This window comes from Lonchura striata, chromosome 7, assembly GCF_046129695.1.
Source record: "Lonchura striata isolate bLonStr1 chromosome 7, bLonStr1.mat, whole genome shotgun sequence".
In the NCBI taxonomy this organism is placed as follows: domain Eukaryota; kingdom Metazoa; phylum Chordata; class Aves; order Passeriformes; family Estrildidae; genus Lonchura; species Lonchura striata.
The window spans coordinates 10,390,545-10,411,047 of record NC_134609.1 but is presented as its reverse complement, the minus strand read 5'-3'; the positions used below and the strand labels follow the sequence as shown (position 1 = coordinate 10,411,047).

General features: G+C 36.5%; 1 protein-coding gene across 25 annotated transcripts in view; it reads right to left on the bottom strand.

Annotated features, from left to right (window-relative positions):
- Positions 1 to 2,998: 2,998 nt before the first annotated feature.
- Positions 2,999 to 20,503, bottom strand: part of KCNMA1 (potassium calcium-activated channel subfamily M alpha 1) — a 425,369-nt gene continuing 407,864 nt past the window's right edge. For 7 of the 25 annotated variants that reach the window (XM_077784567.1, XM_077784568.1, XM_077784570.1 and 4 more), the window contains 4 exons: positions 19,052 to 19,170; positions 17,107 to 17,331; positions 14,983 to 15,011; positions 2,999 to 9,378 (listed from right to left, as the gene is read on the bottom strand). In XM_077784567.1, the coding sequence (XP_077640693.1) occupies positions 9,224 to 9,378; positions 14,983 to 15,011; positions 17,107 to 17,331; positions 19,052 to 19,170 (528 nt within the window). In that variant the 3' untranslated portion in view covers positions 2,999 to 9,223. Of the gene's footprint in view, positions 9,379 to 14,982; positions 17,332 to 19,051; positions 19,171 to 20,503 lie in introns of those variants that run through there. The other 18 variants (XM_077784572.1, XM_031505213.2, XM_031505222.2 and 15 more) reach the window with 5 other exon arrangements.

Below are 20,503 nucleotides of genomic sequence, written 5' to 3'. Positions count from 1 at the left end.
ATTCAAGCTGTTCACCTGGAGTGAAGGGCTACCTAATTCAGCCTGCACACATGGATTATGCATCCTACTTGTAAAGTCTTTGATCCATGATAAAACCAACTTTTGTTGAACTGTTTTGTTTTGCACTGTATCTTGCAATGAATGCTTTTTGATATCTGTATTTTATTTTGTCTGATGTTTAAAAACAGCGTTTACTGGATAACACTTGAATGAATGAACTGAAAAATGAACAGATATGTTTAAAGCTTCTCAAGAGTCAGTGGTTTCAAATGCAATAAAATATTTTACAAGTTGTTACTGTGTTTTGATTTCCAAGACACTGGGGAGAGCCTAAGAAGACAAGGATGTTGGAAAGAGGAGTTTCTTCATCCAACAGGAAAAGAAAGTGGAAACTGAATAAAGTTGTAAAAAAATTAAGAAGTGCTCTGGAGTGTTCATCCTCTCCATAATTTCCATTGGGATATTTTGAACTCACTCTCCTATTGACTGTAATATTTTTTTTGACAGAAGATGTCTGGTTACTGGACACTTGTGTCTCATTGGTGAAAAAAAAAGGGAAAGTAAAACCTGGCAAACTAGACTCAGAGGTAGGTGGAAATTTTAGCATAATGAATGTTTTGAAAAAAGTATAATAATCTGTGTTTTAAGACCTGTGGACTGGGGGAGGGGAGTACTTTTTGAAGTACTTGTACTTGTCACTCAAGTACATACAGCCAGGAATCAAGCTTAGGATCATTGATTGCCCTTACTTAGAAATAGGTCTGAACGTCTTCTGTCTTTGAAGTAAGAGAAAATTTACAGCCTTTTTTAAAATAGATTATTTTTCCTTAGAGGCTTCAGGTGGCAAAGGGTGGACTTGTGGTAAGTAAGGGAGGACTGAAAAGAGACTATTTTTTTTTTGGGAGTGTTTTTTTTTCTTTTGTTTTGGGTTGGGCTTTTTTTTGGTGGGGGGGCTTTTTTGAGAGGTTGCTGGTTTTTGCAGGGGGAGTTTTGGGGGTTTTTTTGAGGGGAAAGTTTTTTGTTGTGTGGTTGGGTTTGTTTTGGTTTTGGGTTTTTTCAGTTTGTTTTGTTTTGGCTTTTGTTTTTGTTTGTTTGTTTGTTTGTTTTGTTTTGTTGATTTTTTTTTTTCTCTGGTTGATTTTGGGGTGGTTTTGCAGAGCTGAAGAAGATTATGGCAAATACTTGACCTTGCCTTTGAACTGAGGCAAAAGTTTGTCACACAGCTCCCTTGTCCCTCTTGTGGCACTCCTCCAATTCACAAAGCTACATTTTTGAAATCACCTCCCTAGCTTGGACCACATATTTGAAATTAAAATAATTTTTTAAAAAATTAACATAAAATTGCTATAATACAGTTGAAATATTTTGAACCTAGTAGGACTGCCTCATGGTCCAGAAAAGGTATTAGCAGCCTGTTCATTCACTGCAGGTACTTGCTAACTAAGATTACTATATAATTTTGGGGGGAATTGCATAACATTCTGCTCAATTTAGTCTTTGTGCTGATGAGTATCAGGGCTGTAGGTACATAAGAAAACAGCTTCATACCTTAGTTACTCTATGGCCAGGTTTAATTTAAGTGTTTTTAACAGCAAGTGGTGCCATCTAGGAGCCAAGACCCTAAAAATATTAGTAGGTGGTGTATTAGTATGTATAGATATAAATATTCATGTCCAAATGCACACATATATATCCATATATGTCTATGTATGGATAAATGCCTCTTTTGTGACATGGAACCTTGTGCAGGAAGCAGACACGTGATTTAACTGGTGATGAAGAATGACCAGTTCCATCTTAAAATGAGTACCTGTTTATGGTGCATTGTATGACTGTCCATCACTTCCTCTTATTCTCCTTTAGTAATTAAAAGTCAAGTTTACTAATTAGTGCCTTGCACCAAGAAGGGATAAGGTCAAGGAGTTAGATCTGAAGTAGACAGCTGCATATAGATATACTGACACAGAGTAGTCCTTTCATTGAACTCTTGAAGAAAGGCATCACAGTTTTTATGGCACATAAACTTCCTTCCCCAGGGAGAGGGGCTAAGGATGGTCTGGACAAATGGACTCAGTGAGAGCTGGAGCAGTTTGCTCTACTGACATTGGTGCAGATCCAGTTTCTTACATAGTTCTCTACAGTCCTGCTCTATTACTGTCATGCATAGATTCTCCTCCTCCCCCAAAACCATTCATATTTGCTTACAGAGCAATCTGTGTAGCCATTTTATATCAGCTTCTTTGTGTTAGAACCAATTGACTATTTGTACTTTTGGGGGTTTCTCAGATGCTTAACTGAGTGCTTTTCAGAGTTCTGCTCCTCTTCTTTCCTCTCCATTATTCAGAATCAAGCAAGGTTTATCAAACTGTGATTGATTACAAATCACTGTGGTGATACTGCTGCGCAGAAGATTAATGATGTCAACCTTAATGACAAGGTTATTTTATAGCAGAATGCCAGCCACATGCACAGATTCCAAGGACTGTTTATTCTTAAGCCTAAAACCATACAGTTGCATGTAGGGTGATACCTAATTCCATGCAATGGAAACATAGTCCAAAACTTGCAGATAAATTTTGAATGTACTGATCATGAGAAAGTAGAAAATCTTGGGCTGTTTAGCAAAATTATCAATCCATCTTAACCTGACCTATCAGACCTAAAGGTGATATGAAATGGTCTGTTCAACCATGTAAAGTAGCTAATTTAAACCAGACTTTGTCTGTGTTTAACTACACAGTTGGTGTTAGGGTGCCATTTGTTGCAGAATGGTGCAGAATGACTCATTTATAGTACCACAGCATCCTCTATTGCAGCTGATATTAATGATTGTTAGCAAGGAGCTGATTCTGGAGTGTAAGCAAGAGAGAAAGGCTGTTGGGTTAGTCTTCGGTCACAGTATTAATAGTATTGGTTTCATGAATGCAGTAATATTTATGACTTGGTGATACAAGTTACAAACTTTTTTAGAAGAGAAGAAAGAAAACACAGCAATATCTCCTTCTTTTAGAACACAAATACATAAATTTTAATCTGAGAAAAATACAAAATGAAACCATGTACAAGTTATGTACAAACCCTTTTTACAGGACGATATATTTTTCACTGGATATTACATATGACAAAGTCAGGTAGATCATTTCTGAGCACCAGCATTTGTTCTCTCTCACCAACCCATGATGTTAAAAGTAAAGTGATGAAGTCGTACTCCTTTTTCTTGATGAACTTTTGAGTTAAGATACTAGCTGGTTCTCAGTCATCTCCACTTCCAAATTATAACTAATATAGACATATGAAACAATCAAAAGATATTGTATATATGCATTTGCATGTGTGTGTTTTTTCTGAAGGAAGAAAATGGTTTCATCGATTTTGAATTCTACATTAATGTGAAAATTTAAGTAATTTTTTTCTTTTTTTTTTTCTTTTTATCTTGACAGAGATTAGAGTATTTGCATTGGCTAAGCATGTGTGTCCCAACTATAGGACCATAACAGAAGCAGATTTATTTTTAACTGATTGAGATAACTTCTGCTGACATTCTTGTTTGGTTCCTACTAGTTATTGTCCAGTCAACAAAATGCTCATATGCCACATTTTTTGTTCCTGAAAAATTTGTGGATTTTATTACATGTATTCAGCTGCCTATATACTGTGTTCTGGGTTGTTTAGCTTTTTTACTTTATAGAGATCTCCTCTAAAATGCATTGACTAAAGCAGTAAGAAACCTTGTCTCAACATCATAAAGGTTCTAATTAGATGCAGCTTTACTGTTTAGCTTCCTAAATTAGATACTGCTCTAAATTAGACCCAAAGTAACAAAAGAAATACATTCTATTTAATATTTTCTTCATTTTCCCTACCCCTTCTCCTTTTGGCAGTTACCAGTAACACAGCCCTGTGCAGAGCAGATAGAGCAGCAGTCCTCACTACTGGCTCCAGTGGAATTTACCTGCTCACACAGAGTGCTGCTCAGAGGCTGCACAGCCCCAACGGGGCTGCATGCTCTGGACAGAGAGAACCTGTGCAGAACAGATCCATTACTGACAGAAATATAGCTCTGATAAATCCTGGCACAGATTTATCCATGCTATAGGCCCACATACCATCCTGGGCGTGCCAACAGCAGAAGAGCTACTACATTCCTTTCACTATTTCAGATGGGGCTGTAGCCCATACCCACTACTTTTGCTCAGCATGAAAATACTATAAATGCAATATTAGGAGACCTGGTGTGCATATATAATTCGTTTTTTAAAAAAAACTATTTATCTTAAGCCTGTGATTATTCAAGAACCTTTAGAATTAATAAAACAATTAATTAAAATTAAAAAGGTGCTTGTTTGTATGTTGCTGATTTCAGTGGTTCAGATGGCACAGAAAATAAAAAAATCAGAAGGATAATGAGTTCTCCTTTCCTCTGATTTTTTTTGTGCATTTGCCATTGACTATGACAGATATTCCCAGGCTGATCCACTGTAACACTGGAACAGATTTCTGTTTTCACTTTGTCCTGTTACCACCTTTCACACACTTGGTTATTTTATTTAATCACATTCAAAACTAGAAATGAAAGGCGAGGCACACACTTCTTTTGGTGCTGAAGAAATTCACAATGATAACAGCTGTAAAAACAAAACATACAAACACACACACACACACACACACACACACACACACACACACACACACACACACACTGACCTCAACATGTGTTCATTTCAAATACGGTGGGATCCAGGAGCCCTTAGGATCCTTACATAGCCCTTACTCCTTGAAGCCATTTAAGCACTTGCCCTGTGTCCCAGCTTGTGCCCATGTGAATCAGCTAGTCCAGGGCAGTTTTTGACATTTTTATGGATTGGCCAGTGAGTGGCCAAGCAGTGAAAACACAAATTATTAGCCATTTGTATATTATTGCTTTTTTTTTTTTCTGTCATGTATGTTTATTCATCAGTTTATGCAACCAATTATTGCAGTAGTTGTTAGCTGTAGTTTAGACACACAAGCCCCCAGAAAAACCTGAATGAAAACACATTATTTTACTTTCTCCTTCTCTTTCTACTACATGAAGAGTTCAAGAAATGCAAAGTCTTCCTTTGCAGGTCAAAAATAACCAACCTCATCCACCACCACCCAACAATGCATAATAAAAGGCTACATGCTTTTTCAGTGTCTCCTATACCTTGCTTGCAAACTACATTTGCCCTTTCCTGCCTTTGGCTGAGGCCACTTAGGTCTTTTCACATCCAGTTGACCATGCCTGGCCCAGATCATGGGGTTTGTATTTTCTGTCCCATGTATTCCCTACTCTTGGGCCTACTGATGCTGATTTGAAAGACAAGGTGTTAAAATATCAATGACAGTTTTAGAATGCTTTTTAAAAGTACAAGAAAATGTTTTAATCTTATTTTTCCCTATTAACAAATACATCATATACTTATTATTTTAAGAGGAACCACACAATCACATTGAGGTGTTAAAATTTGCATTTAGACTATGGGTATCTTCGTTTCTTTATACCTTAACTTTTGCTGTGCTTGGCACTTGCCACCAAATCTATCAGAGGACAGTTTTATCCTTTCATCTTAAAGCTCATGGGCTTCAGGGGACAAATTAAAATAAAGCCAGCAGACTTCCTGGCAGTGGGGGAGCAGACAAGTGCAGGGCTGTGAGGAGGGCCAGGAGCACAGCCCAGCTGCAGCAGTGAGAGAAGGCTCTGCAGCATAATTCCAGTGCATCTCTCATAAAACTCACCAGGATGGCTGGGTTTTGGTCAAACCAAGTGGAAATAGCAGATAAAAATTCTTCCATGTGCTACCCTGCAAGTAATTATTTTCTTCTTTTTTGTGCCTTTCTTCACCCCAGCTCAGAGAAAGTAAAAATGATGACATCTTCTTGTGAAGACTCTATTGAACACATGCACACCCTGTACATATGTGTGTGTCTGTACCCACATATACATATGTATGTGTGTACCCACATATATATATGTGTGTGCATGTGTGGACATGCATGTATGCAAACACACACAGAGACACATCATTTATCCAACACATGAGTTGCCAAAAAACATTCTATAGCCTGTATCAGTAGTGCATGCAATTAATGCCAAAAAATCCCCCCCAAAAAAACAAAAACAAACAACCAAAAACCCAAACAAAAAACCAGAAATCCTCCCTACCCCACTTTTTGGGTTTTTTTTAATCTTTGCCTTCTGAGACAGGGGTAAAAGATATTTATAAAGACCAAGAATTGATTTCTGTACCAGTCATCATGTCATCTGTCAGCTGTCACTTAGGTCCCTTTCCCAGCCTTTTCCCAGCTTTGATGTAACTTCATATATCCATTTATTGGTGCTGGCCTTATTGTAATTTTTAATCACTGATTATCAAAGATTGAAACAGGTTTTCTATCTGTTGCTCTATCTAATTTCCAGACATCAGTCCTGCATCTCTGATTTTCAAAAAGGAGTAAGAAAATATCACTGATTTTAGCTTTTCTGTAAATAGGAAATGTATATCCATAACTCCACCTGTTTCTCTCTGTGTTGTTTGCTCTCTATGGGTGTTGTTCTATCCAACCATTGCATGGGGAGCTCTCTGTGCCAGAAGAGCTCATGAGTGTGTTCGGGTCTTGTCCTTTATTTATAAACAATGGCATGGGATTTTGGGGTGTGACAGTTAAACTGGAAAGAGACACACACAGACCTAAGCAATGTAGGGGTGCTGTATTTGATTTATTATTATGTTTTATCCAGTGAATGTTCACTTCTAAAGGAAGGACACTCAGAAGTGGCACTGTATATTATAAGATATAATGTTATATTCCCCTATAGTAAACACCAGTCTTCTAAGGAAAAATAAATTAAAATTCATATGTATTTGATGAGGTTGAACACAAATTTCTACAATTCTCCTGTACTCAGAACCAGCTTTTTTCATTCTGGTTTAATATGAATGCAGTTCATAAATGAAAAAGGAGCACTGACTTCAAAGAAAAGGCTTAACATGACCCAATGCAGAAACTGGATGTAAATTATAATGTGTCACTAGCTGAAGCAGCATATGTTGGAAGAACTCACTGGAATTCTCTTCTCTTTTGGGGACTGTGAAATGCATTAAACATGCATCTAAATAATAATGAAAAACTACTTGTATTGTTTTGTTACTCTGTAGGAGAGTGAAATATTTTAAACAATCCAATTTTACAGATATCGTATTAACAAGTCTCATTATTGTCTTTAAATAGCTATTCTACAAAATGTAACAACAAAATAGTCACAGTCCAAGAAGTCACTCCAGAATAAAGCCTATTAGGTGTTAGTATGGTTATACTTGTACTGCAGCCAGTGGACAAACATTTAAAGCTGAGATAATTTGGCTTAAATGTTGGATTACATAGTGGACATTGTTGTTTTCACAATAAATTCATCATCTGCTTTGTATTTGTTTGATTCACTGATATTTCTCTAATGATAAAAATACCACAGTATGTTTAATTTTGGTGTTTAACAATTCTGCAAAATTACAAAGCCTAAAGTTAACTTGCACAATGAAAATCTGCTTTTCCTGATGACTCTGATTTTGTGGTTTTGGTTTTTTGTTTCCCTACTATCACAGCCTTTCTCTTTTTTTTTTTTTTTTTTCTTCTTTTTGTTTCCACACAATTGTGTCAGATGTTGCTTATTTGAGATAGAGAGAGTAACTAAATAATTTAGAACATAAATGCTTGGGTGGGTACATACTGCAGCACAGATATGAAACATCACATTTTTGTCTGATGGCTATAAAGCTTGTTGGCAACTTCGTGAAACTGCTGAAACAAAAGGCACCCATCAAAGGCCTTTTGCATGTTAGCATAATAAATACATTCATCACTTTTATTATTTTTATTTGGTTATTACTGTACTTTTGTGTGTGGTATCCCAGGAAATTAAAATTAAATAAAGGAAAAAAAAAATCAGAAGAACAACTGCTAAAATAAGATGTTGCTTATTGTAGGAATTAACTGAGGACAGCACATTGTGAGTTTGTAGAGCTGAAGCTAAACCAGTTTTTATCTTTATCTGAATTAATCAAAAGGAGATTCAGTGTGCCCTTTACCAGGGTATGAGCTTTCACCAAAGTGCAAGGATGTGGAGCTAAATCTATACATATTAGGAAGAATTTGTACCACCTCAGGCCAATGAAAGGCTATCAGCACTTGTGAAGTAAGGAAGTAACAAAATGTGGTAGATGAGATGGTTTATAACTGACACTTCCATGCACTATTTTCTGCACTCTGGATAAAATCACTGTAACAATGGCAAAAGAAGAAGAATTGCCAAGCTTGCCTTCCTGAAATTAGCAACTGCTGATGGCTAATGGGAAGTGGAGTGCAATTGCCAGATTTGCCATTTCCAGCCCGTGGCCCTTGGCGGGGGTGGTGCCGTTCCCTGTGCCCGTGTCACAGCGCGTTCCCAAGGGTGTCCCCGTGTGCCACCGTGGGAAGGGGCAGGGACAGGGGGGGGTTACTGCACCTGCTCACAACTGGCAGTCAGCGTGATCTACATATGTTAATAAAACAAGGAATATTTCAGAAGAATGTTACATGTACAAAAATATGACTTTCAAACTCTGAAAATAAATAAGTTCAATTTATTAAGAGCTGGTGTCAATGCTGAACAAAATACACACCTTCCAATAAAGAAACATTTTGGTGAAGTGTAGGTTTTTTCTTTTTTTCTTTTTTTTTTTTTTGATTTACTAAAATACAAGTTGGACCTTTTTTTTCCTTTTTGCAAATATATCATTTGTCTCCCTTAATTACATATCCTTATAACAGTGACCATCATTCTCCTTTAAGCCAAAGACTGAGGGTTTGTTGAATTTTTTTTAATTCTTAGGAGTCTGGCCACATATGCCATTTTGTAAGGGAAAATACTTAACAATGAAAAAAAAAAAGAAAAATATATTTTTTCTAATAAATAAAAATAATTTAAAATGCTAGAGGCTATACATGACTAATTTTGATTATGTTCATTTATAAATGAAATAGTTTCCAAAATACGTGGAAGCAATATTAAAGGCAGACAAACAAAGATCTGTCTACTTTATTTTCCCATTAAGCGTGCCCTTCTTAACTTCTCCATCAGTGGTTCAGCAAGTAAGAGGAATAAATGTCACATCACCATTCATGAAGTTTGTCAGGCTTTATAAAAATAGTTCTGGCTTCGAAGGAGTCAACATTCATCTTCAACTTCTCGTATTGGTGGTATCAAGCTGCTTGTAGATTTATATTGATTGATCTGATTGGCCATGTGAGTGCTCATGGGCTTGATTTGAATGTTTCTGGGGTAGGCATTATCCGGCTCATCTGTAAACCATTTCTTTTCTGCTAAGGAGCAAAATAGGTAGAGACAGAATAAGGAGGGAAAAATGAAAGCGTTAATTAGTGAAGCACACATACACAGAAACATTAAAAAAAGAAAAAGGGAGCAGTCAGTAAAGTTTATAGAAAAAAGAGATCAATAGAAGGTGACTTTGAGTAATTACTAGCAGTACAGTGCATTAGATTAATACGTCTGAAAATACGGTTATGAAAGGAGGATGACGCTTGCAGATTTGCTAATAGAAGCTAAAGAAAACTGCCAATATGCTAGTTTGCTTTTTGGGTGTAAGAGAGCTCTTTTCTTGTGCCCATGCTCTGGTGATTCATTTATTGAAAAAAAAAAAAAATAAATGATACAAATCAAAGGCTAAACTAAGAAGCCAAGGAGAGCAGCTGGGATAAGGGTAATACAGAAAAGAGCATGTGAGTCTACACACAGAGGAGCACCTAAAGAGTCAGACTTCTCTGAACCATTTCAGCCTGGGCTGGTGGCTACTGCTGGCCCAGAAATCATGCAGGAGAACATAAAGAACTTTCTGCAGCCAGTGTTAGAATAAACAGGACTTGTATTCCTGCTGCTGGACAGCAGCCTTGCTGCACGGGGTGGCATTATATCCCTACTCTGAAACACAGGTTCTGGGGCACTACTGAACTCCAGGGTTTAAAATGGGGTGGGGAACACAGCAGACACTGCAGGTGACTGTGGTAGGGGCTCCAGCCAATCCTGAATGGATCAGTCGTGACAGGTGACAGCAAGGCAAAGGAAATAAGGACTAAAAATTTAGAGAGGGAGTTCTTTCTTTTCTATCCTTGAGCAATGCCTGTTTCCATTAACACAGAAGGAATTTTATGATGTGACTTTAAGGTGGGCTGGGAGCAATGTGGGAGGATGCTGAAAGGCTGCAGCATTGCAGCCCTTTCCCAGCTGTTCATCATTGTAACCACTGTGTTGTACTGCTCCATTGCAGGTATGGACTAAAGCTTCAAAAATTCACAAAAGGGAAAAAAAAAAAATTTTAGACCCTTTAGAAAGCAATTTCTGCTAGATAACTTTATTCCAAGACTTGGGAACTCCTGATCTAGAGAGTGGCCAATGACCATTATGTGCATTTGTGCCTTGACAAGCATTTCTGAACAGACTCCATTCTTGTCCTCCTTCCCCAGATTCCAGAGGTGGGTGGGCAGAGCAGTGGACACTTATGGTTCTGGGCATTTTTTTATTACATGAAAGCTTACAAGTGTGTCACACCAGACCTGCTACTCTAACAGATATGCACTACTTCTCATTCCAATGGGAAACCCAAATGCTGCAGAAGCTTTAATGCCTCACATAATATTAACTGGTACTTTTCTAATCCCTGAAATGCTGCACTTTCTAGAATCAGGACAGGAGTGAAAAGAATGCTCATTTTTTAATAAATAAATTATTTAAAATTAGCAAAAAAAAAAAATACACCTTAGAAACCCAAGAATTGAGCAAAAAGCTCAGGAGGTAAAGGAGAGAAAAGAAATTGAAAGACTGAGAATAATAGGGAACAAACACCTGGACATAAGTGCACAAAAATAAACAAAGACCTTTGGAGTGTCAAGAAGTAGCTTCATCTCCAGAACTACTAGACTTTTCAGTCACTTTCATTAATAACAAATTAAACCACTTACACTTTATATGGCTTTTTAGAATTTACAAGCCAAACCCCCACTCCCCATTAAAACCTTTGCTATGTGTTCTTATACATTTTCAAAAATTAAATCAAACTTAGAAATTGTATTACATATTAGTGGCTTATTACTGAAGGGAAATGGAACTACTGTATTGTTTTTCTTGTAATTTTCTAAAATGCTTTGCTCTTGTGTTTGAAAATATCCTACTCATTTGTGACCAGACTAAATAATTCCCTGCCCCCTTAAAGGTGCCTGAGTCTGAACGATGTTCAGTCTCCCATCTCCCTCTCTCTCACCTATTATAATTAAGTTCCCTTTGATTTGAACAGATTGGACGATAGGAATTCATAATGTTACATCCTGCACACTGAAGCTAACTGATTAAGTGCTTTAAATTATTCTTCCTGACAGAATGATAAAGTTACAATCTGTTCAGAGATGATCTACAGCTTGCCAGACTCCTACCGTTTCTTTCTACATTCATTTATCTTTTTGTCAAGCAGTTAAAAAAAAAAAAAAGAAATAAAAAAAGCCTCAATTCCATAGATCTTTTAAAGTAATCAGAACATCTGAATTATTAATGAGACTTTAAGGGAATGATTCCTGATGGGGGCCGGTTTAAGAAAGGTTGTAGGAAAAAGAAGTCTGGGAATGTGTACACATCAAAATAATTTCAGCTCCATTTAAAAAACCATTTAGTTCAAGTGTGACACATGAACCATTATGCATTTGTGGAAACCAATTTTATGTGATCTACGATTAAACTAACCTTTCAGAGAGGTGTAAAGTGTGATGGTTATCATGTTTTAAAAGCCTTGTGAGATCACATAAACAATTTCAAACTAACAGTTTTCTAATGGTTTGTGTTTAAAATGATTTTGAGGCAAGTTAAGCGCCGTGAACTTTCATTGCTACCTTCTTTTTTTTAACACATGGTGCAAAAACTTTCCTTACAAACAGAACTTGGTGCAAGTTAATTCAAAGTTGTAGCAAGTAAGGGGAGACTTGTCTTAGTGCTAAGAATCAGAACTGTGCTGTGTTTCTCAGCAGCCAGTGTAAAGCACTTCAAAATACTCTGCTTTCCCCAAAATTTTCAAAATAAGCAATTTATTTATGCACTAAATTTACAGTAGAACTCCTATATAGGGAGCTGTTCTTTAAAAAGAAACCCACTCACTTTTTGCCTTTACATGGCAAGTAATACATACAGAACATTAATAATAAATTTAGAAGCTGGTAGATTCTAATGTCTTTTGCTGTTCAGATTTCTTTTTGCCAGTGCTGAAACCTTGACCCAAGCATTATCATTCTCCAGCATGCAATGCTTAGACCCAGCTTTATACCTTTCCTGTTCCTCTCCTCTGTTAAAATTGTCTTTGGCCACATAACGATGAATCTCCTGTGCAAATTCATTGACCTCTTTACTTACCTTTGAAATGTGAGCTTAACACTCCTGATCTCTTGGCCACTATGATATTCTGCTCCAGTCACTAAATGTCCTTCTTGAAGCCCCTACACATTTTTCAGTCTTTTATCCTATGCTTACAGCCTAATTTTGGTATATCTTCCAGTGTCTTAGTACAGATTTTTATCTTTAATGTTTACTCTTTCCATTAGATCAGTTCAGAAACCCCCTTTTCAAAGTCTTTATATATTGCTATAGTCACCAAGCATTTTTAAGTTCTCTGTCACATTGAGTCTGTTTCTCTCCCTTTTGGAATATGCATATTGATCCTTAGCAGAAGTGTTTCTACATTATAGTGACAAGAGGCATGTTTTTGTATTTTATTTTTTAGGAGCTGCTAAAAAAGTCCCTGATCTTCCTACACTATTTGACAGGCTTCTTTTTGACAACATCACCTGGGAGATGTTGGAACAGCTAAGTAACTGAATGTATCAGAAAGCAGTAAACACTTTCCTCTCAAACATCTATGTTTGTAATGGGCTATCAGCATCAGTACATCCATGAAGGTTTTAAAAGCCTAATGCTCATATTACAAATAAATAAAAATTAATATTTTTTTGTAACACCCTTCCCTGTAGCATAAAAAAGGATATAAATAATCAAAGTAAAAAGATCAAGATACTGTTTTCTTCAACTTGTATAAGATTGCAGCAACTCTCTCCAACAGATTTATTGTATTGGTGCTTTAAAATTTCTATCATTAATTTTGGACTGAGTGGCAACTTAGAGCAAATGCCACTGTGAAACACCCTCTGTTCTAAGCAGAGGCAAAGAAAATACTACCAAAACAGAAGAGAAAGGTTTTACTACTTTTGTATTCTCACCATAATCCAAGGTTACCTTTCAACTGTTTAAAATATATATATATTTTTGTCTTCTGTGACACATGCAGTTTCAAATTTGTTTGCATGTATGTATTTGTGTGTCTCCTCCCTGCATATAACCATCTTGTTTATAACTAAGCTGAAAATTCTTCCATGTAATTTGTTTCTGCATGAGAAAGAAAAGTAATGGAAGTTTCTCCACCCACCTGCTCAGCAATTCTTTGTTTGGCAGATGAATATTTTACATGTAGCAGGCAGTAAGAAATTTGCAGGGAAAGATAGAATAAATTATTTTTTCTATGAAGAACTTTACTTTGCTCCAGGGCAATTAAAGTTTTGTGACAATGTTCTGGACTTGTTCTTGATTTTTTATTTTTTAAACTACTAAAATTCTTAGTTTTGACAATGGGAGTTCCACTGGAAAATGCCTGACTCTGTCTGTTTGGGTCAATAGGAACCCTCACCAAGAACCTGCAGGTTTGCTAGACATAGCTTTGTGCCAACACTTAAGCTCACGAAGGACTGAAACACTAGCTGAAACCATGCTGGGACTGATGTAAATGGCAGGACCTTAATTTAAAAACCTAAACCATGACCTCCCGACATTGGTGATACTTCTTCACTTTAAAGAACTAACCATTCTACTATGGCTGTCTGACCTGGGATAGAACAGGAGATTTGCTCTTACTTTTCAATATAAACACCAACATAATGTTGATTTAAGTATTTCTCTGCTTATAATGACCAACCCCCATTAGTATATCCATATCAGAAAACCCTCATCATTATAATAAACTATTTGATCATTCTAACTATAGTTAGCAGTGGAAATTGAACACAATACTACTAAAAGTCAAAAGTTTTAGAATTCTAATTTCAGGTTAGAGGATAGAGGTGGAGTAGACTTCAATGTAATTTGAAGAATTCAGATTTTCACCCATATAAGATATTCCTCTTCTGCTGTTCACAAAGTAAGCAAGTTACTTCTCTAATGTATGCTGTTTATATTTTTTTCTATTTGAGCTGCACTGTTATACAAATACTATTTTTTTGGATAAAAATCATTATGTTGCATGTGACAAGTGGCTTCATATTAACACCCTTCCTTTCTCTGCTAAATGGAAAACAGATAAAACATTAATGGAAAAGCATTTTGGTGTCAAAGCCATTAACATTCTTCCAAAATGTGTAACTGCTCTCAACTATCTTCAATCAATTCTGCTGACATAAAAAGATGCTCATGTACATACATGGGGAATAAGAGAGTAGGGAGGGGAAGGTAGGAAAGAAACTGGAATGAGGAATGGGAAATTAAAGTAATGTCTGCACCACGATAGGCATCTTCATTGAGCAGGAACCTGGGTGTTTACAAAAGGACACGTGCAATTAGAGAGGCAAGCAGATGAGAGGATAATAAAACAAAACAAGGTTGAGAAACAGCAGCAGCAGCAGCAGCAGCCAGTTTTACCTCCGGTTTGGTGGGGGAAAAAAAGGCAAAAGAAAACCAACAAAACAATCAACCAAACAAACAAACCAATAACTGAATAAAGTTTGTAACTATTTTTCTTTTTTTTAATTTCACAAGTTTTCACAAGGACAAAGTTATAGAGGGAAACCCACAGCAGTTGCTAGGTCATGCAGAACCATTAATTTTCATACCTTGGCCCATTCTATTCATCCTTGTTGCACTTTAGAAAAAGAAGTAAGCTATGTAAGTTTTACAATGCTTTTAAACTGTCATATTTCTGGTTGAGCACTTTAACTGGCACATCCTTGTAGCAATAAATATTCTGAGGGCAAAACATGGTAACTTTCTTTGCAAAAAGGAACACGTGAATTTTTTTTATGATGAAGAGCAACTGTAATAGTCTCATTTGTAAGGGTGCAGCCATAATTTACAATGTCTTTCACTGATTGGACTTACAGCTGCATTTGAATGCACACTCACACATATAGACTGCATTCCAATCATTTTGCTTAGCACTGCACAGTGGCCCACTTCTCTGTAGCCCACTTACATGGTTCCAGGTTTTGTCAGTAAAAGTGCTTGGCTTTATTGTCAATTCACACAGCAAGCAAATCTTCAATATTATCATGCTTGGGGAAGGGGAAGGTAGAAGACAAAACTAACCATAAAAGCACCTTGATTGGGTTGGCAGTTACAATGCTAATCATTCCAAATCTAAATATTTTTTTCTGTCTGCATGCTTTCTTGCTGGATAGCCAGGGAAGAGGGTATGTGTTTCTGTCCTTCCTACCCTAGGAAACCCTCCATAAACCTAGAGCTAGCTCTATATTTCAAAATATACATTGGCTTCTGAAGTTTAAAACAAGAAAAAAAAAAGTAAAAGCAAGCCTGAAGTATAATTCCTATGGCAGTCTAGGGCAGGTACCTTTCCACTACGTTATTTAGTTCCCTGCCACAACTTTTTTTTGGCTACATGTGTCATTGGTGACAATTTGCAAGAACTAAATTCTAGCAAGTGCATGGAACACGATGCCTCAGCACTGTGAATATTTCCAACCCAGCTCTCTTGTTCTACTCAAGTTGGGCACAGCACCTTTTCTCCCCAAATGGCAGAGATTTAAAGGCACTCGGTTGTCTTCCCTGTATTCCTGCCTACTGGCATGCACCTGTTGAAAAAAACCAGGTAGAACATGCGGCAAGATTTCTGGAGCTTCTTCACATATTAGGACCCCTGTTGGAAGATTTATACCAACACCAACTTGGAAAAGTTAAACTAGCATCTGGGGAAAGGAACAAAGTCCCTTGAGATCTGATATGTAAGCATAGAAAAATGCTTGCTCTTTTCTGAGCATTATTTATTCTGTACATAAGGTGACTAATTCACCTTTTAAAGACGTAAAAGTCCCAAGAAGGCAGTTTTTAATGACTTACATCCAATATTTATGATACATATGGCTTTTTATCCCAAATGTCAAAAGTGAAAGAAAATATAGCTATTTATGTGGCAATATAAATAGACAGAATAATAATTTAATATGCAATTAGACTCTCTAAACTTAAATTAAACCATTGGAGTTGTTAAGCTTTATGCCCCGACAATTTCAGTGTTAAAGGGAAAATATACCATCTCCAAAAGACTAGTATTTTAGAGGAAGTTCTCAAAGAAGCAGAAAAGTCCCTGATATTGCTTTGGTATAAAGCAGATGTCTAGCAATAATCTATACAAGGAGTGTAAGCCCTATGTAATATAAGATTTGAGAGTGAAAAATCAGCAGGGATTTTTTTTTTTGCACGGTTTTTGTTGTTTTTTTTTCAATAGGGGAGTTTTATAAGCTTCAAATAAATGTATGAGCTCCTGTACATATGAGTATTAAAAAAAAACCTACTGCAACATACATCAACACTTCTGCACTAAATGACTTTCTTTGTGTAACTCTGACATCAAGAGCAAGTGTTCATGTTGAATATACTCTATTTTCGGATATGGAGAGTAACTGCAGTGAGTTATTTATGTTTTGAGTGTGCCTATGGGTTTGGAATTCTTTTTTTATTCTCCCCTAGCATCATAAATAACTTTTGGTCCGTCTGCTTTGTTGCTGTTGTGCTTAAGGGTTTTATGGTGGTGAAATAAAAATGACAATCACATGCACACTGTCATACATATGCAAAATATGTGTACAAAAAAGGGAGAACTCCATGGGAAAATGGGGAACATTACTGCTGGAAACATTAACCGGGGAAAATGGGTGGTGAATGCAAGTTTCACACACAGTGGGAGTGGATACACATATCAAAGTCTGTCCTCCTGCACATACTTCTGTTTGTCCCGGGAATCCCTGCTCTTGGTGCGGTTCGGTCGGTTTGCTGTTGATGGGATGGAGTGAACTGATGAGCTCTTCTTGCTGGAAGAGTAGGAGGAATGGGAGGAATGAGAGAGGCTGGCTCGGGACTGGCCAGCGTTGTGGTCAAATTGCATCAGACAGAAGATCAAGTCCGTCGGCACAAGCTCAAATTCATATGGTGGGTTTGTGATAACATAACTGGAAAGGAAGGAAGACAGAAAAAAATGAAAGAAAAAGAAAACAGCTTTAGATTTATACTAAAACATTTCTTCTAGATTTTTTGAACTTAACCCAATTTTTGCATTTCTGTTTGTACCTAATTTTAGCTCACAAAATTCTCGCTGTAATTTTCGGACCTTTTTAAGTCAGCTGTCACTTTTTTTATGTTTTCTGTCAAACAGACATAATGCCTGAGAATGATGTTCTTCAAGTGAATCACATAATGATTTTTCAGAGAAACCACCATACAAATCATGCTCCTTTCTCTGGCTGCACCATAATGCAATGACTCTAGAAAATATATATTGACAAAAACCAGTTAACATACCCACCACAAATGGTATTTAAAAGAATGGCAGAAAAGCAGAGAGAGGAGGATTTTACATGCAGCTTATTTAAATGAATATTTAAATAAATATTTACATAGTTATTAAATATTTAGATGACATCAATAGAACAAGGGGTATAATTATTGGTTTGGATTGTGACTGAAGTTAAGGAAAATACATCAATAACTCTTAAGCGAGGTCAATTTTGTTCATGCACTCCACATGTACCTTCATGGCCTCAAAGAGCATTTATAAAGAGAAATCTGCACATCCGAGAATCCAACATTGCTCAGTATAAATCCCAGGCCTGAAATAAAAACTTGCTCAATTTCAAGAATCCTCACCTTCACCTAATGGCCTTTCAGGGTATGAAGGACTTATAGAGCAGCTGCTAAATTTTCCATGCATGTGAAAAACAGACTTGTGCGAGGCAATTGGCATTTTCTTTCCAAGCAAGAAATGAGTAAAAATTGAACATGAAGCTCGTGAATTCTTTTCAAATTAATTCAATGCTCGTAAGAAATCTGCTTAGCTCCTTCAGGGACAGAAGTCCCTTATTAATTCAACAAATAATTCCAAGTCTAGCAACTACACTGTAAATCTAAACTGCAACTCAATTTTTCAACCCAATTTGTTCAAATTCTTACAGAAGAAACCGCTTTGGTGGGCTGCAGTGCTGTTTATTGCCATGTTCACCCAATAATGCTGCTTTCTGTAGAGCATGAAACAGTAACAGATGGTAGATTTGTGGTACTTCTGGTATGGGTCTGTGTGTGTATTTCTAGGAAGCAGTTAATTAAGACACATTTCAAGCAAGCTGCTAAATGGCCTTCAGTTTGCAAAGATGGAAATGTGTCTGCTCTATTTAAAGCACTAAGGTCAGGCTTGGTGCTACTGAAGTAAAAATGTAGTCTACCAAGAGAAAGTCTTCCATTTACTGGAAGAAATTATGCTTAAACACAGATGGTACTGATGGGAAGCCCACAGGAGTATTTTTTGAGCATTCAGAAAAAAGACTAGCTACTGTAATTTAAATTATTATCCCACAACTTAGAGTTGATTGATATAAGGGAACTGAAGTCCTTCCCTTGCAGGCAAACAGTGGATCATCATGGAGCAAACAAGATAAAGATACACTCTGAAAATTTAATTTAAAAATTCTGAATAAAATTAGCTGACAACTTATGCTGTGATATCCAGCTTATATTTAAAGTCAGAAAGAATCATGGAGTAATCCTCAAAGAGAACTGGGGAAAAGTTATGCAAAAATGAACAAGCTCTTTTTTATATTTATAACAGGCACTGGGCATTTCCTCACTGAGAAGACTGAAGAGCAGGGAAGCAGAGATGTTCTAGAAGACCAGACTCACCGTTTAGTGCATTGGCTGGGAGTACTTAGATGCGCATCCCTTAATCGATAAATTCCAAAGCAAAGCATATTGTATGTTTTCAGTGCTTTACAAAACAGATCTCCATAACAACCTCCATCCTAGAGGAAAGAGAGGAGATGAAAATTTAAAAAAGAGAACAGTGCATTTTTTTTCCTTTCTTTGCTGTGTAAAGACAATGTCAGGGAACAGGTCATTCAGTATGAACTTATAAAAAAAGGGACAATGTATAGACAGTCTGTTGTTGTCTCAAATGAGAGCCTTTTACCCAAGGAAATGAATAATCTAAATGTTTTATTTCAAGTAAGTAACTATGTAAAGTGATGATTGCTATTTTGGAGAGCCTTGGTCCATGAAATAATGGCAAATTGGAAAGAGTGAGTGATTTGCTTTAAGCTGGAAATCTAAATTTTGGTACCAGACAATGCATATTCTACAAATTACATTAACTATGGTATTAAAATTGTTCGTATCTTTGACCCTTTCTTGGCAGCAGTCATACTGTCATCCAGAAAAAAAAAAAAAATCACAAGGAGCACAACAGAAATTAGAGTTCAATGGGTTTAAGAGGATAATAAAATATCTGCTGCTGTCAAATAATGACTAAATGTATGATTAGCAAAAAATAAGTTTGGATTTGCTTATCTGTATATCCAAAATAGTGATTCTCAAGTAATCATGAGAGTTAATGCATTCTGCCTTCACAGACGCAGTGCACTTGAGGCTCTGGTGAAACACCATTCAAAAGATTGGTGTTGCATACTTTGTTTGTGGAAATGTTAAGCTGCATGCCAGTGTTTTGATGAGCTGCTAGTCTCAGCTACAACTGGACTGCTGCATCAACTGAAAGGCTGCAGGCTACTATCTGTGCACTCTTGCTAGGGCAACCTTACACTGGGATTCTCTGTAATTTCTGTGACGAAGGTCATTCCATTCTTTTTGGACAAGGCTGGTGAACACAGGGTTAATTTAAGAAACATCAAATCTTACATCATCATCAAAGCAGAGTGTGCTTTGGGACCTCAAGATTTCAAAATGTGGTCCAGAAAATATTTCTAGATACTTAATTTTATAATACACTCTTTTTTAGAAGATTATTTATTTATTTATTTATTTGGTTTGGAGTTTTAATTTTTTTTTGCTTGTTTTTTGACTTCACCCTTAGAACAGTGCAGTCAAATTATCAGAAAATTAGCATTGCATAAGAATTTTAGTTCATCCAAAACCAGCAGAAACCAAACCTTACCACTTTGTTTTCGAGCTAATGAGCAGATTTTAAGAACTGGAAGCTCTGTGAAAACACTACATAAGCTTATGAAAACCCAAAAAAGGTATATGTGTACATATTGAATGTATTTAGAATTCATTATTGCTATAATTCTTACATCATCCAAATCAACTCATCTATCTCTTTAGCTGATAATGAAGAAGAGA